General features: G+C 37.2%; 1 protein-coding gene across 3 annotated transcripts in view; it reads left to right on the forward strand.

Moving 5' to 3' along the window:
• PTAR1 (protein prenyltransferase alpha subunit repeat containing 1) overlaps positions 1-12551 on the forward strand; it is a 49762-nt gene extending 37211 nt beyond the window's left edge. The window contains exons 6-8 of one of the 3 annotated variants that reach the window (XM_053205287.1): positions 1261-1565; positions 3492-7151; positions 8005-12551. In XM_053205287.1, the coding sequence (XP_053061262.1) occupies positions 1261-1565; positions 3492-3834 (648 nt within the window). In that variant the 3' untranslated portion in view covers positions 3835-7151; positions 8005-12551. Of the gene's footprint in view, positions 1-1260; positions 1566-3491; positions 7152-8004 lie in introns of those variants that run through there. The other 2 variants (XM_053205288.1, XM_053205289.1) reach the window with 2 other exon arrangements.
• The last annotated feature ends 5835 nt before the right edge of the window (positions 12552-18386 follow it).

Genomic DNA, 18386 nt, shown 5'->3' on the forward strand with positions numbered 1-18386 from the left:
CTGGGAGTAATCTTGCCCCTCTGTACTGGTCACTTAATTCATTAAATTGTTCACTTATAAAATACTTAGACGTCCACTCTGAGGCCACTGGGTATAGAATGATGGAAACAGCAATTAGGAGTGACTAAATATTTCAAACAACTTTTAGAGTTTAGTGAGGATGAAAAGATGTACAGTAAGTTCTGTAATATATATGGGAGAACACACAGAAACTGTGGAGGTTCAGAAGAGGGAGAAATTTCTTCTAGGGAAGAAAGGGCATGTGAGAAATGGAGAGGTGATCTTGGTGCAGGAGAAGGAGTTTACCTGGGGCCCTTGACAAGCAGGTGAAGGAGGAGCCCTTTGGCTTTGTGCGGTAGCTGCCATTCACTGCTGAAAAGTCTATGTCTTTTTTCTTTAGCTGATCTGAAAATCCTCTGATGGAATGTGGCACGCCCTCAATATGGCTTTCACTGATCAAAATCCACTTGCGTTTGCTACTTGTACAAGACAGTGCCAAATAATTTATTTTTTCATAACTGCTGGCTTTTCTTTTTATCATTCCATTCGAAATTGCTTAGTTTGCAGGATTGATAATACAAAGGCTTTAACAATTCACTGCTGAGTTTTGTTTCATCTACTTAACAAAATCATTTATCACTGATATGAATTGAGTTTGACATGAACAGTGAAAATTATGAGCTCTTGGAAATTCCTATTTTTCATGCATCATGTTTTTTGCACTAAGCCCTTAGAATTAGGCAGTGAACAAAACTGACATGCTCTGTGCCCTCATGGCACTTACATAGTGAAGAACAAATCACTACCTTGAGTTGATTGTTCAATAAATAATAAGTTAAATATTCTAGTGTTGGTTAAATGTTAAAGTTTACCTCAAAGTAACCTCTGAATTTATATTTTCTCTTCAACATCAGCATTCTTGTAAATAATCACCCTAATGTTCATCATTATTCTAGAATTTGGCTTTTCTGTGGGTGTGCCAATCAGAATGTGATTGATCAAGGTCCAGGGAAAGAATGACAAGTCTTAAATTCTGTGATGTATATAAAAAAATCTCTTATTTATCAGGGAAAGGGGGAAACTAGCCTTTACCGAGCTTCCACTAAGTGACAGCACTGTGTTGGACATTGTATACAAAGTATTGGTAGAAACAATTGTTACCAGAAAAACAAGGAACAAATCAAAGAAATCCAAGGCGTTAATGGAGAAGAAAAACCTTTGGCTATTCCACTTCTCACTTCCCTTTTTTCTTCCTACAAGATTCTTCTTGATGAACTGTCTTCTACTAAACACTGGGCATCCATGCACGTTTCAGACCACAGTGGATTTCACTACCGCCAGTTTTTGTTAAAGTCTTTGATTAGCCAAACTGTGATAGATGGTTCTGTATTGGAGCAAAACCCTCTGAGAAGTGAGCCAGCTCTGGTTCTTGCAAAAGATGAAGCAGCAGCAGCTTCAACAGAGGAAGCAAGGATAAATCTTCCCCATCTTCTCGAAGAAGAAGTTGAATTCACCACTGATCTTATTGATTCCTACCCAGGACATGAAACCCTTTGGTGCCACAGGTAAGAGAAGGGAAAAATCTGCTTTCTGCATGAAACCACATGTCTTCCTGAGAGCTGTAGAAGGTCCTACATCGTAGGCCTGCCTTCTGGAGTAAATATGGTAACCTGATTGTGGAGCTTTGCCTGAGTTCAGAGGAGTTTTCGTTACCACATCCTCATGATCTTCAATAAGTTCCTCATGCAGATCTCTGTCTAATGCTTAGATGGTGGCATTCAACCTTGACTGTGCAACAGCTGTGTTACTTCCAAACTGAAAACAAAAGTTTCTAGACTCCCTCCTTGGAGATCCTGATACTTGTAGCATGTGTGGGGTGGAAGGCTGCCATCTAGTCTTCAAAAACACAATGGAAAGAAACTTAGCAGGTACATTCTGATGCAGAGTCGGGTGTAGACCATTGATCAGACTGTTGATTGGACCTTGAGAATAGTTAAGCTTATTGAAGGTCTGCAAATTAACGTTCCTTAAGTAATAAAGTCTTGACACTGGTTGGGGTTTTTTTGTTTTTGTTTTTTGGTTTTTTTTTTTAAAGTAAGGTGTACTTTGGAAGCAGGGCAGAATTATTAGGAAGGAGTGAAAGAGGATTAGCAACCTCATAACCTGAGTTCTGAGTACATTTGACAGCCAAGTAACTTTCATGTTGGAAGGAAATCCAGGTATGGGAACCCCCTGATTGGTTCTTTTATGAAGCATCTCTGTCTCTATAAATGCGGATTCTGCTTCAGGCTATAGGATTCTATTTGTAGACGAAGGACTTGCTATGCCAAGCAGGAGATAGGCGTTTTACATATTTGTATGTTTTTAAACTTGTTGAGATTTGCTGCCTTTTGAGGAGACACGTTCAGCTGCTCCTCCATGCTAAGTACATTTAGAAGATGGGAGACCATCTATCCTCTTTGGCACCTTCCTAAATTTCTTTTTCTCGTACTGAAGAGACACTCTCACTCCACATTTTCTAGAGACAAGATAGATACTAACCTCCATGTCATTGGGGTGTTACAGATTTTTTTGTTGCTATTTTCTATTTAGGTACATCAGTAGCAAGGTTGAGAAAATTTTAAAATTATATTTGTGTTGAAGAGATAGCTAGATTAACAGAGTAGAAGCTTTGTATAAAAATTATTTGAAGTTTGGGGTGGGGCATGGGGAAAAGAGACAGTTGGGATGGCCTGGATGTTATACAGGCCAGTTTTCTACTACTGAGCCATTGCCCTTAGGCACCTTATCTGTCCTTTGAGTTTTATCCTCTATAAAATGGGTAAATTATATGCTCCCTGTCTACTCCAGAATATGCTGGGGAAATGGACAGAATTAACTTTTCAGAGTTTAGAGTTGCTAATATGAATAATGAGATATCCCTGCTGCAGGGATATTTAATGAGACTAATAGTGACAGATTTCAGGGAAAGTTAAGTTGGTTTTTAGATAATAAGACCTGTTCTTATTGAAGGAAATACTGGATAGAGTCCATGGACTACGCCTCTAGCGGAGCTATTTAATCCCCTGGTTAATTCACTTCTGTTTTAGGATATCAGTGAAGTTAATTTTTGGTTCTGTTTTTTGTTGTTGTTGTTGCTTTTTTTTTATAGCAGAGATTGGGCTACGACATATTTTCTAATTTCCGATTGTAGTTACAAAGAGTAACAATGCCAGGTGATTGCCATCATCTCAGTCGGTGATATTAAAAATCCTTTGGGGGTCGTATTACTCTTTCTCACAGTCCAGTAATCTGGGCTTGTAAGACTCTGGTCTAAATATGCAGAGACTTCAGGGTAACTACTCCGCCTCCTTCCTCCAGGTAACTCAGGGTTACCACGGGAGCCATGAACTGAGTACAGTATGTTTTAGAATTATCAGCTTTTTTTTTTCCTAAAAAGCTTGACTTTGTGATATGAGTTTTCTGTATTCTCTCCCCCTCCTCTTTCACAGGCGGCATATTTTCTACCTTCAGCATCACTTACGTGGTAGGTTTCCTCACAGTGTGACCCCATTGTCACCTGCAGACAGCCCTGGGGGAACTTCGAGTGACTTGCACCTCATCCCAGGAGGCCCCCACATGTCTCAGGCCATGGAGGTGGATGGGCTGAATGACTCTAGCAAGCAAGGCTATTCCCAGGAAACCAAACGCCTGAAGCGGACCCCAGCTCCAGACTCTCGGGGCCTGGAGATGGAGCATAGGTTCATCGATCAAGTATTGTCCACCTGCCGGAACGTAGAGCAGGCCAGGTTTGCCAGTGCCTACCGGAAGTGGCTGGTTACGCTGAGTCAGTGAGAGAGGTGGATTAGTCCTGCAAGGTTCCCCCTTTCAGTGCAATATTGCTTTCCTTTCTTACATAGTCGCATGAATTGTTTGCTGGTATGTGTTCTTCATCTTTAGGTTAAAAGTCCATAGTAAATCTTTAATTTTATTTATTTTGTTAAGAACTGGCATTCCTTTGGGGATAAAATAACTGTGTAGTTTCTTCCTGCTAAACAGTGAGTCTTAATTTTTTTCTTCTTCTCATCCTTTATATTTCTATACGTGAAGCTTCTTCTCATTTGGTTCTCCTAATTGGTTCACAGATACATCTACCCACCTCAGTGCAGTTGCTTGCTGTATAGGCTGGTTTTTTTCAATTAAAATTTTAAGTTGTAGTTCAGCCTTAGAATAGTACAAGCTCAAAATTACTCCATCTAATTACTGCTTTGAGAATCAAATGGCCAGATAGATGGGATTTGCAAAAATATAAATCATGTCTCTTTCTCGACTCAAGTTATCGACCAGTGTAACCAAAGTCAGAAGTATTGGAATTTATATAAAAAACATGCTTCCAATGTGTAATCCATTTTAAAGTGGTTATTTTAAAAGAAAAACTAATTTTAAGAGTTTATGTAATTGCAGTACTGGGAATTATTTTTATTACTAGTTTTGATAGATTCTTTTTACCTCAAATTTGGTATGGGCCAAAAACACTCACATTAGCCCTTATATAAACCTTTTTTTTTTTTTTAACCTGGAATGCCATTTTCAGTTATTACTACTTGTTTTCCTTTTAAATTCACCATGAAAAGTGAAATATGCATGGAAATGTATCCATAAACAATCTTCCTTTGTAAAAATTTAAGTTCTTGAGGATACACTTAAACCACACCATTTTTATGAAGTGGTTATTACAGATTTGCTGGCAAAAGCCAGGGGGAAAGAATAGATTTTGAAGGTTAGGTCTTCAATCTTTATTTTAAAAAATAAAACAACTTAAAGACTTTGATACTAAACTTATCAGGGATGAGGTACCAAAGTAGCCACCGAACAGCTGTATCTTATTTCTCAGTAATAAGGGCTGGGTTCTTCAGGTCTGTGGGAAAAGGGCCGGCTAATGTTTACTTTCTGAATACGTTTCCCCCCTTTGTAAATGGTCTGTGTTTGTTCTTTCCCTTCCACTTATCTCTTCTTCATTCTCCCAGTCCCTTCCATATTTTTTGACACTTTCACTTTCGTATGTTTTTCCTTACTCGTCTAATTTTAAGGATGTGTTCTGAAGACATTCTCCGTCCTCTTTCCACCGAATCCCATACCCCATTAAACACACAGACACACACAATATTCACAGGAACTGCCCTTTCAAAGGTCCCCTAATGATGGAAACCGCCTGTTGTCCTGTGTGTGTGTGTGTAGGATGCCACACTGCAGAAGTAAGTGACCGCCGTGCTTTGCTTGTTTTTTTTACTTGCTAGGTCACCTTTAGGGTGAGGGGACAGATGTAAAGGCAGACTTCTCCTAGTATATATTATGGAAGCCTTGTGCTTGAGCGAGGCACACTGCCTTAAGCTTAGGAAAAGAGCAAATTCTTTATTTGTGCATCATGATTTTGCTGAGTAGCAAACTGTCAGGGGAGACTTGAGAATACCAGAAAAACTGTCCAGCCTGGCCCTTGTAGACAGAATCTGCTTTTCTCTCTTGGGGCAAAATTTCATAGTATTTAGGTAAGAAAATAATTGCCATTATGAACATAATCCCATGGCCCTTTGTCTACAAATACCTCAAGGTCTACCTAGACCTCTGTGGATAAAACCATTAGTTGATGATTTTCTCTACCTGCAGGGGATAGTGGGGAGACTACACAGAGATGACAGGAGAGATTCAGCCCATTCCACTGGATACATGTTGCCAGATCCTGGCCTCACTCAGTATTCCCTTCCAAGCATCATTTTCAGTATCCCAAGTAATAGGGCTTCCTCTGCTTTGATGTGAGAGTGTCAGGACAGGAGTATAGACAGTCCCCTGTGAACCAGCGGCTCCGCGCCTTTTTTTACCCTCCATACGGTGCCCTGCCCACCTTTGACGTTATCTGTCTTCATGTGTTTTAAGGCCCTTCATACACCCTCTTATGAAGCCATGCAGTCCTTTACGATATCTCGGTCTCTTCTTCCTAATAAAGTTTTGAGTAGGCAGTAAAAACACAAACATCCGAAGGATACTTAGCGTTTGTGACTTTTGTGTGCTACTTAATTTCTAACGTTCGCATTTTTCCAGTGCTGATTCACAGAAAAACCTAGCATTGCCCCATATGGTTGTGTTTTTTTCCTAAATGGTTGACATCTAAACTCATTAGCTGTAGCATGGTAGTATCTCTTTGAGTGAATAAGTTCATGCTGTGGAAAGGATGTATCTTTTCAGGGACTTGTTAGTCTTTACCTTTTTTTCTATAAATATCCTTGTTGAAAGAAAAAGATAGTTTAGATTGATTGACACATTTCATCAAACTTTCATTAGGAGAATAGTCGGCCATCATACTGTCCTGTGGATCAAGAATACTACTGACAAGCCAAAAGCAATAAGATCTGTAAATACCTCCACACCACCTTCCTCCCCGGCCCCACCTTTTTTTAAGTATACCTGTTTTGGTAATTTGGTGTTCCCAGATTCTACTGTGTGCCTTGCACATGGCGAGGACTTATCAAATGTTTATCAAATTAATAAATGATTCACTGAAAAAGGGAAAGATTGATCATGAGTAATGGATAGAATGAGTTATGATTGAGAAATTGATAAGTTAGAGCAATGGATTGTGAATGAATGATACATTCTAGCCTCATGATACTACAGGTGAGCTGTTACATATAGAATAAGTTAATTTAGATGATTCTTCATTTAACGACCTTGTTTAAGCTGTTAAATCCCAGCCAAGAAATGCAGCTCTATGATTATGAATTAACTGTACTTTAATATATATTAAAAATTCATAGAACAAAGCTCATTTGCATTAAGAACACCACTTTCTGTTCATTTATGGTATTGGAGGACAGATCTTGGCAACAGAGCCAGAGACTCTTTGGGGCATTTGAAGGAATTCTTTGATTTCAAAGACTTGTTGATTTGTATTTGTGCAAGGATAGTCATTTTATGCTTCTCCTTTTCTCCTCCCCAGCTTGAACTATAGACCTTTTAGGTATTTCTTAAACCTGTGTGAGTCATTTTCTTTTTCTCTTATTAGGTTTAAGGATTAGATACCTGTTAATGACCCCTTTTTCTTTTCCAGGTTTTAGCATTTTTGTTACGTCTTTGGAAACTCTGGGCCCAGACTCTCAGTCATATCCCTTATTCCTATGGTACGGTTCTGATTAAAGGCTTCATTATTAATAGGAATAAATGTATACATGTTGTCACTAAAAGCCATTTAAATCTTCAGATAAGGGCTTATGTGACACAAGATAGGAAAACAAAAGTTCCTTGACTTGTACGTGGCAGTTTGTAGGAAAGCATTTATGGTGGTAGACTGTGTGATTTAGATGAATTCAGGTCGTCATGTGAATTTATGCTTGTTATATAAAGAGAACTTTTAATATTGTTGAGAACAAGTTACCATTAGTAATTTTCTGTAGCACAAGATAGTATTTGACATGGGCTAAATGTTAATTTAGGAGTACAGCTGTCACTTACTATACAACAGTCTAATCCGTATCTTAGTCCCTCTTAATTACAGAAGATACTAAAGGTTTAGTTATAAAAGGAAATAACATATATTCTTTGCAGGAAGCTTTTGTAAGCTTACAGTTATTTTGTCACTAGTAAATCAAATTTTAGACCTTTCAGATATTTAAAGTACGCTATGGAATTCGAACGGCGCCATTAAAAACTTTTGACTTCTGAGTGAACTTTTCCAGGAGAGCGGTGCCGCCCCCCCATGCCTCGGTGCACCCTTCCTGTGCTCCTGTGTACTGGAGAAGTCCGGAGGCACAGCAAGGTGGAGACGCGCCCTGGCCTGCAGGCAGCGAGCAGGAAAGAAAATCAGCCCTGAAAATCCTACTTGTCACACAGTGTCCTTGAAACAATAGCTATATACACCTTGTTAATTTGAGTGCCTTTCCTATTTCTGGAGGGAGCAAGATTAATGTTTAGGGAGAAAACAAAGGACAGAATTTTCATCAAACAGTTGATTGTAACTCATTTTATTTATTCCAGTTGCTAGACACGGTCCCGTGGAGTTTTTTTTATCCATTCATGACATAATGATATGAGCAGGTAGGATGCTTTGGTTTGTATTTCTTAGTTAGCATTTTTAAGTGCCCTGCCAAGAAGAATTAGTTCTTCCCCTGTGACAACTAACTGTTTGGGGATTGGAGGTATTTAGAGGACAGCGTGTGCATAATTACAGGTTAGTCCGAAACGTGTGCGGCCCATGTTCAAGGGAAACAGTGGCACTGTGCCTGAAAAGAAAGGCCGTATGATTGTCGTAAATGAATCCTTTGCCTCACTTTAAGGGTTTTAAGAATTCCCTCCCAAATTCTGTGTTGGAGGAAAAGAAGTAAATAGATGAAATTTAAAATATGGCATTTTATGTATTTGGTTACAGGAGAGGGGAGGGATAGAGAGTCCATATTTCAAGATTGCAGATAACTTTTGATTGTAATTTCATAAAAATATACAGCTAAAGATTCCAAAGTGTTTTTCAGAGGACTATTGAATAATATATTCCTAAATGGCAGCAATATGTCGTAGTTCATAGTGGAGACAGAAAACCATTGTGTCAGTTGTAGGGGTGTGTGTGTGTGTGTGTGTGTGTGTGTGTGTGTGTGCACGCGCGCGCGCGCTTGCATTGCAGGAGGCACCTCTGGCTCTCAACCTGGACATCTGTATTCTCGTTAGGTTATGTTAAGACTGTAAAACCAAACTCTGTGCTAAAAAAAAAATAGAGAGGAGTAGCTTAGTCTGCTGATGAACCTTTGTGCTTCCAAGAATATTAGCTCTTATAGGTTGTGCTTTTTGGACAATAATATGGTCCACAAGGCTGACCCTGGCATTCTTTTATTAATCTGTTATTCCTCAGGGTGTAGAAGATTTAGTAAATTTAGGACAAAATTTTATATTCAGTGGCAAAAAAGAAAAGGCAAAAGTATGCTAAATATATTACTAGCTCTTAAAACTTTAGTATAGATAGTATTTTTTATAAACCCCTACCAGTGCAGTAGCTCATAGACGCTCTGTGCCTGCCTCACTCTTCACCTCGCTGCTTCAGTCCCTACGGCTCTATTATGAATGTTCTCTTAATGTCTTCTGCGGAAACAGTTTCTGTAATGTATTGTTTTCCACGTTGGGCAGAGGTGGGGGTGTTTCAGTTGACATCATTTTGTTTCTGGAAATCCTGTTCAGGAAATGATTACCGTTCGTTTTCAAACTGACAACTGTTTTGCCTCCTAAAACCTCACTTTCCCTGAAAGAGTGTTCTGTGTGCAGACCCCGTATGTGTTCAGTACATTGCATGATGCCTCACGCCTTGTAGGAATCCAACGGGGCGCAATCGTTAAAGGCTAGAAAGTGAAAACTAGCCTCCCTCTGTCTCGCCACCATTGCCCACATGCGTGGCTTCAGGAGAAATCCAGTATTGTGCGGAAGGTACATAATTAGCTTCAAACCATGTAAGGCAAGATACACAGCTGCATCACATTGTAAGTGAAATTTTGATACTTTTAAGGCATATATATGTGTGTGTTCACATATATGTATGTATATATGTTTAAACGAGATTTGGAACTTGAATTTATATAGTGATTTTACAGAGAATTTTATTTAAAGGGTTTTTATTTTCATATTTGCTTAAAGTGCTCCTATTTAAAAGCAGTTTTCTTTATTAAACCAGCCCCCTCAAGCAAAGTTGGAAACCTAACACAAGTGCCATTTGCCTGAATTAACCAGATATTTGTGTAAAATGTTTATTTTTGTCTTTGGATGCTTATGCACCATGACATTCTGGCTTTTCTTCATACCTTTAGGGAATCAGCCTTAATTTTATGTATGGCCATCACTTTCCTCAAAGTACTATGCAGCTTACTTCAAATGTTTATTTATCTTTATAAAGTGATCAGTAATACATATTGAGATTTTTTTTCATGTCCTGGGGTGAACAGTTTCACACGTTCAGATAGTGACTCATAAAGCATTTTGTCAGAAGTGCTCAAGTATTATCTTCCCTCACCAGTGTCATCTTGCATTTGAAGCAGGTACTTTTTCTTAGTGGTTAAAGAATGAGTATAGACTGAGTGCAGTCATAGTAGGTGCTCAATAAATATTTAGTCAGTTATTGATCTCATGGCAAATTAACAGCTTTCGGAGAGGAAACTTGTTATCTTTTCACGGAGGAGCATATTTTTAAAGCAATATATGTTTGAAACTGAAAAAATTACATCATTTGGCATCAATTACTAGGCTTATTTAGGCTGGAGTTAGTAACATGCAATAAACGTACTGTTTGTGTAGAACACGGTCTGAAGACAGGAGATGGGGAAAGTTTAAGCAGCATCTTTTTGTGCAAGGCACATTAATAAATGTGATTAAATATCTTAATAGGCTGCCAAACTCAAGAGAGAGAGAGAATTACTGTAGACGCCTACAGTCGGTTTCTCTGTTGGTGTACCTGGTGTTACCTGGCTTAGGTTCTATTTATTTCTTCTTAAAACTTGGTTGCTTTCCAGTGTCTTCAAAGTGGTAATGGTAAAATACAGAATTATATTAAATAACTTCTCCTTGTTTTCTCAGAACATCTTTAATATGAGGGAGAAATTTTTATGAAAGATACAGTAGTTTCAGAATTTGCTCATTTGTGACTTTCAGAGCATCTTTGACAGAGCTTACTCAGTGTAAACAGATTTAAACGGTTGAAAAACAAACATTCCAGCCTGAGCTGTGAGGAACAGAGTGTGTAATACAAGTGTAATTAGGCATCGCCTCCTGGCGAGGTTCTTGATGCATGACTGTGATGCTGGCCTCTGACTGTGGTGACCGCTCAGTATTATATTTTGGTGGTGTTCCTGGGAGAATAATGAAATGTGTGCTAGATTAATTTGTATTTGAGATGGACACAATAAAAGATGATGTGGTATCAATATGCCAGGGATTTATACACACTATTACTGAAATTTTTTTTAAAAAGAGGAGGGGAAGAAAATGACAAAAGGTCAGTGATATTTTTTAATAGCCTCTAAGAAAGTTTTTTTTTTTAAGTCCAAGTCTCTTAGACACTAAGCAGTTGCTAACCTTATTTAACACTGTGGAACTTTAAGGGATAGTTCTCAGATACTGTCTGCTGTTAGAATTGACGATGTGTGTGAATTTTACATTGCTTGCAGATTTTCCAAAAAATGGAGTATTTAAGTTGCAGTTTAATGGTTTTTAAAGATTTTCTTGTAGGTCGTGGTTCAGTGGACAAGTTACATATATGATCTGTGGTGCAAGGTCAGATCCTGGGCATTAAAGATAAGTTTGGCTACCTTAATTTTACTGAAGATACTAATTGTTTCCCTCTGATTGCACTGTTATTTTTTTTTTTAACTATTTTCCTCTGTGTTCCAGTCTGCATTGAAGTTCCTTTAGCTCTCACAATACATAGTAATTGACATTTCTCAAGGATTAAATATTTTGTGAATTCTTTTTACACTTAAAATGTGTATCTTGCAGAGGGATAAAAATTAATTTTGCAGTAAAGTATGTGCAGAGTGTGCTTACAGTGTCCTGGGAGTTCATACTCCAGATTACTTAAAGTAGGATAGCTAAATTCTAAGGCTAATAAGTGACTGTAGACTATCTGTATGAGCACTGTCCAGTAGGAAGAAATGGGAGCCACATATGTAATTTTTAATTTTCTAGCAGGCACATTAAAAAAGAAACCCATGACATTAACTTAACTATTTTAATTAACCCAATATATTAAAAATATTTCACTATGTAATCAGTATACAAAATTATGGAGATATTTTGCTCCCCCCCCCCCCCATAGTAAGTTTCTAAAATTCATTGTGTATTTTGCACTCACAGTGCCTGTCAGTTCTGACTGGATACTTTGTAAGTGCTCAAATAGCCATGTGTGGCTAAGGGCTGCTATATCGGACCGTGCAGGTTCATAGGGTACAAAATTTGACTTTATTTTAAATTGGGGAGATGGTGAGGTAGGCATGAAATTATGGTACTTTAAAAATTAGTATACTTAGAAAAGTATCTAATACAATTATCCACATTGTCTACATTTTAAATTTGCTGTAGAAGTAGCTCAATCTGTTCCAATTTGCCAAGCATTATCTAAGGAGGAAGAAATTCCATGCCATGTAAAATACCATGATATGCTCATTATAACAACACATTATTAACACATTTTTCAATGTGTTCACTAAATTCAGTCCTGTCTCTTCAAAATAATAGCTTAAATTGCATGTTAATTGTGTATCTGTACTTGTTTTGTTTTTATATTATTCTTATAATAATGTGTATTAACAAACAGCCCTAGGATTCTAATCTTCCTATGCATCTGTCTTCCAGTACTTACTGGTACACTTATTAAGTTGTTACAAGTGGCAGAAAAGTAGAATGAACCATCATTTTTTTTTTTCATTGTTTTTATCATGTGATCATGTACCAAGCCAGCTATAAATTATTGTATTTCTGTAGAATATGAAAAATAGTGTTTATGTCTTAACTTTGCTAAATGTTTGCAATTTCTAAGTAAACTTTTCATCTCCTAAGATGAGTGAAAGTGTGCGTTTATTTTTGCTTGTTTTGGTGGTGGTGTTTTATATTTTTTAATTTTTAATGTTTATTTTTGAGAGAGAGACAATGCGAGCAGGGGAGAGGCAGAGAGAGAGGGAGACACAGAATCTGAAGCAGGCTCCAGGCTCTGAGCTGTCAGCACAGAGCCCGACGCGGGGCTCGAACTCACGGACCGCGAGATCGTGACCTGAGCCGACGTCGGACGCCTAACCGACTGAGCCACTCGGGGCCCCAACTCGTTTTGGTGTTTTAAACTCCACTCCATTCTGCCAAGCAGTCCTGTTTAATTGCTGTGATGGTGGTAATGGGATGGATGTGTGAGCTGTTGTCTAAGTGAAACCAACTGATTTGATTACTTACGCTTGTAGAAGGAATTAAAAATGTCATTTGTGTCTAGGACATTAAAAAAATATCGAAAACAAATTAGAGAAACTGTCACACTTGTCTTTAGAGTGCATTAACAATGACTAATTGACTTATGAAAGTCATTATAACTAGATATGCTTTTTCTCATACATTTTAAATGAAGGCATAGAGCAGAGAATTACTTGATTATTTCGGGGTTCTAGCCCATGTTTTCTTAACCTGGAACCTTACTTCCATATATTTTAAGCTGGACACAGCATTTACAGTTATTTAAATGGCTTTAATACCTAAGTATACTCTGAAAAGTATTGATGACATGGATACTTTTTTTACTCAGATTTTAAATACTCAAAAAGTTGTTTTGTGGGAAAAGCCTTTGCTGCCTTGTGCCATGACTCTTTAGGATTATATTTTAAATAACGCACTATTACCTATGCCTATTTTTGGTAGGAAACAAGGTACAGAATTTATTTGCATCATGCCAAAGTACCACAAACAATGTTTTCGCTTTGATATGCTAAGGAAGGGAACTAGCTTGCTAAAGACAGTGTTGGTTTGAGTTAGTAGGCAGATTATATAAGAAGTGTGACGACAATTTATATTAGCAAAGTGCGTCCCTGGGAAATTGCTTTACCTAATAGGATGCTTCTTGAAATGAAAGATTAACAGTAAAAACAGAGGCAGGATGATACACTAGCTAATTAAAATTTTTAAATATGATAAGCCATTCATCATTTGTATATATTTAGCACTTTCCTCATGTTGCAACCTCAAATTTTTGCTTTTGGTGTTTTTTGGTTTTGTTTTGTTTGTTTTAGGAGAAGAAGCAGTGATTTGGTTTTTTGTTGTTACTGCTTTTTTAAAAAGTGGCAGGGTTCCTATCTTTCCCATTCTACTCCAAAATGGCTAGATTGGGCATCAGCTTTATTTAAGATAGCAAGTTACAGTATGCCCTTTTCTTATGAGAAGTACAGTATTATTATATATGCCCTATGCTACAGAATTTGAAAACAGAAGCGATAATTACTGTACTAACTTTTCTTTCACAGAAAGATTCTTAGAGTAACCCTGGCTACCAGGAAGAACTCCCTTACCACTCCTTATAATTATCTGAAGAACAGACATAATACTTCTGAACTTATACTTTTACTATCAGAATCCTCCAAAGATACACAAATCTCTTGTATCAGATTCCTTATTTGCTTCTCACGGTAATTACAGTATGATTAACGAAAGGTCCGCTCTCTGTGTAGGGGAGCTAACTGTGGGCTGAAATTGGGCCTCCATCATATTATTTTTGTGTTCTCATATTTCTTAAATCGCTAGTGATCTCTGTAGACATGTTGAGAGAATACTGGAAGGTTGGTGAGTAATGGTATTGGTGCAGCATCAGTCACCCCTCTGTTTTCAAGGAAATTTTGTAGACACTTACAGTCTAAGGTCCCCTAGAGCAAAAATCACCAGTTTTTTTCTTGTTTGTAACTAAGTTGCGACATACCTAATTTGTAACATTGATCTCATGAGTCTTTTTTTTTTTTTTCAACGTTTTTATTTATTTTTGGGACAGAGAGAGACGGAGCATGAACGGGGGAGGGGCAGAGAGAGAGGGAGACACAGAATGGAAACAGGCTCCAGGCTCTGAGCCATCCGCTCAGAGCCCGACGCGGGGCTCGAACTCACGGACCGCGAGATCGTGACCTGGCTGAAGTCGGACGCTTAACTGACTGCACCACCCAGGCGCCCCTGATCTTAATATTAGTTATTCCATGTGAAGAAATTTTTAAGTTTAAAGCATTTTGTGTGGCATTTGTTAGAGTAAAAATCAGAAACAACTTGAATACACAGTAGGAGATTCAGTAAATTGGTATTTTCCTACAGTGGTGGTATATGCACTCACAAAAATAGAATATAAAATTACATGAAGAAATGTCATAATAAATTAATTTTTAAAAGGATGTTATAGAGAAAAAACAGGAAATTATAGAGAAGTTTAAGATTCTGATTTTATTTTAAACATTGAAGTTAATTACCATTTCCAACAATGGCAGGACAAACACTCCTACTGAACACAAATTAAAATGTTGGAAAAAATACTAAAAATTTTTTTCAAAGCAGGATAAAGAAATCTACATCATACTGAAACTGCAGAACACCAATAGAAAGATAATATCTTACAAGTAATTGAAGACAAAGACATTAAGTCAATAGCTAACTTCTTGTTAGAGTCAGAAGGTATGGGAATGATAAATTTAATGTGCTGGAATTATGTAACTGCTATTATAGAATTCTGCATACAGAAAATGTTCTTTGAGGAATGAAGGTAAAAGAAACATATATACTGAAATCATATGCACATATATGATTTTCATTCATGTAAAATTTTAAAAATAGTCAAGTCTACAAAGAAAGCAACAAAATTATGATTATAAAGGTCATGATTATTATAAAGCTCAACCAGTTGCATCTGGTTGGGAAAGAACAGAACCATGATCAAGGATGGGATCAAGGTAGGGAACTTCTGGACTTCTGGCAGGATTCTGTGTCTTGAATTGGGCCATGTGGACATGTCTTATATATTTTATGTACTTTTCTCCATGTTCTATTCACAATAAAAGAAAAATACCTTTTAGAGGACAAAGTTATTTTTAAATAAAGTACCCTATTTGTGGAATACATAGTCTATGAAATATTCCTACCAAATTGACCTGTAAATTCAACAATCTGTCAACTTTTCAACTAGTTTTTTCAGTGAAATTGATAAACCACTTGAAAATTTATATGAAAATGAATAGGATTTAAAGTAACCAAAACAATCTTGAAAAGCTGGCTTACTCTCAAGCTATAGTAATCAAGACTATGGTTTTGGCATAAGACTAGACAAATCTTTGGAACAAAATAGAGCCTGGAAACAGACCTACACACGTAGAGTCCATTAATTTTTGACTGAGGCCATCAGGGTCATTTCAATGGGGAAATCTAATAAATAGTGCTGGCATAATAAAATAATCATATGAAAAAAATAAGCCTCAACTCTTAGCTCAAAAAATATACAAAAATTAATTAAAAATGATCACAGAACAGAACATAAAACTAAGAACACATAAAACCACTAGAAAACAGGAGAATATTTTTGCATCCTTGAGGTAGACTGACTGTATTGGACAGGACACAAAAAAGTCCTAATAATAAGGACATGATCAGTAGAAATTTTAAATTTAGAAGGCCATGCAAATTTATAGGAATGTGTGTGTGCTCAGGAAAGACCTGAGAAGGCCATAGCTTTCACCTCTCACTCCACAAGCAGGAATTGAAGGCTAAGACAGTTATAAACTGCCTGTCACAACATGCACTCAGGACCCTTCAGCAAGAACTAGAGATTTGATTCAAGGGACTCTGTCCAATCATCAGCTGACCACTGGGTGACTGAGTAGAGACTGCAGTGGCTACACGCTATAAAGAATATGGGCTTTACAAAAGTAGTTCAGAAAAGTCACTAAACAACAACAATTAGTGACAATAAACCATGAGGATGAAGGAGAATCTGATACCCAGATCTGGCACATTATATTATTCAAAGTGTCTGATTTGTAACAATAATATAATACATAGAAAGAAACTATGGCTGATACCCAAGGGAAAAAAAAGCAATCAATAGAAATTGCCCTTGAGGAAAAAAAAGACATTAGACTTAAATCTTTAAACAAGCTATTTTAAATATCTTCAAAGAACTAAAATAACCATGTTTAAAGAACTAAAGCAAAATGAGAACCATGCCTCACCAAATAGTGATGGGTATTTTAAAGGGAATGAAACTGCTCAAACTCAGCCAAATAGACCCTAGCTGACATACCTCTGGGAAGACAGATACGTAAGTGGAATGAAACAGAGATTCTGCAAAGTTGAATAGTTAATTGTCCTTTTTGTACCAAAAAAACCACAGGGGTCACCAACAGATTCGAATAAGATGAAAGGATGAGTGAAAACATGTCAACTGACAACATATTCAGTCTGAGAAACAAAAAGAAAAAGAATAAAAGTACATAGAGCCTAAGGGACCTGTGGGGCACCATCAAAGTTAACAATGTATGTATTGTAGATGTCCTCAAAGGGAAAAAAGTAAGGAGAAGAAAATATTTGAAGGGCACAAATCTACAAATCCAAAAACGTCAATGAACTGTAGGTGGAACATATTCAAAAAGACCCACGATGAAGATACATTATAACCAAACTGTCAAAAGCCCGTGGACAAACAGAAAATCTTGAAAGCAGCATGTGAGGAGACTTATCATGTATAGAGGGTCCTCAGTAAGATCAACATGTGATTTCTCATCAGACACCATGGAAGCTTCTAGAGGGCACTAGCGGGTATCTTCAAAGTGCTCAGGAGAAAAACTCAACCAAGAATCTTATATCTGGTAAAATGAACCTTCAAAAATAAAAGAAATTAAGACAGTCCCAGATAAAAACAGAGTTTATCACTAGCAGAACTACCGTAGGAAGAAATGTGCAAGCGAAGCCTCCAGGCTGAAATGAAAAGACACTACAACTTTCCACATGAAAAAATTAAAAGTGCCAGTGAAAGTAACTACATAGTATGTATGTACATAGTATGTAACTACATACATACCCTTTGTAACTCTTTTCCCCTCTAACTTAAAAGGTAACTGTATTGCAATAATTATAAATTTATTTTCTTGGATCTACAATGTATTAATAAATAGGCCATGACGAAATAGAAAAAGGGTGGAGAACAGAGCTATACAGCGTACCAGTTTTTGTATACTACTGAAACTAAGTTGGCGTCAGTACAACCTAGACTGATCTAAATTAAGATGCTAATCCTATTCCTGGGGTGGTCACTAAGAAAATAAGTCAAAAATATGCATAATAGAAGCAAGGGAATTAAAATGGTGCACTGAAAAATATATAACAAAGAAGGCAACTGTGGAATAACTAAGGAGCAAAATAAGAGACATGGAGAAAACCAAGTGACAGACATAAATCCTACCTTGTCAGTAAGTATATGAAAAGTAAATGGATTAAACTCAAAGTAATAGGCAGAAATTGGAAGAATGGATTATAAAAACATGATTTCAGGAGAATGAGGAGACAAGCCATATTGTGGGAGATAATACTTACCAAAGATATAACTAATAAAAAACTGTTATCCAAAATATACAAAGAACTCTTAAAACTCTAAAATAAGAAAATGAACAACCTGATTAAAACTTGGCTGAAGACCTTAGCGGATACCTCACCAAAGAAGATACGCAAATAAAAAATAAGCATATGGCAAAGCTCCGCTCCACGTGTCATTAGGGAAATGCAAATTAAAACACTGAGATACGACTACATACCTATTTAAAAGGCTAAAATCCAAAACACACCACCAAATGCCGGCAATGATGTGCAGTGGTGTTCACAGGAATGCAAAATGGTACAGC

This window comes from Acinonyx jubatus, chromosome D4, assembly GCF_027475565.1.
Source record: "Acinonyx jubatus isolate Ajub_Pintada_27869175 chromosome D4, VMU_Ajub_asm_v1.0, whole genome shotgun sequence".
NCBI classification, from domain to species: domain Eukaryota; kingdom Metazoa; phylum Chordata; class Mammalia; order Carnivora; family Felidae; genus Acinonyx; species Acinonyx jubatus.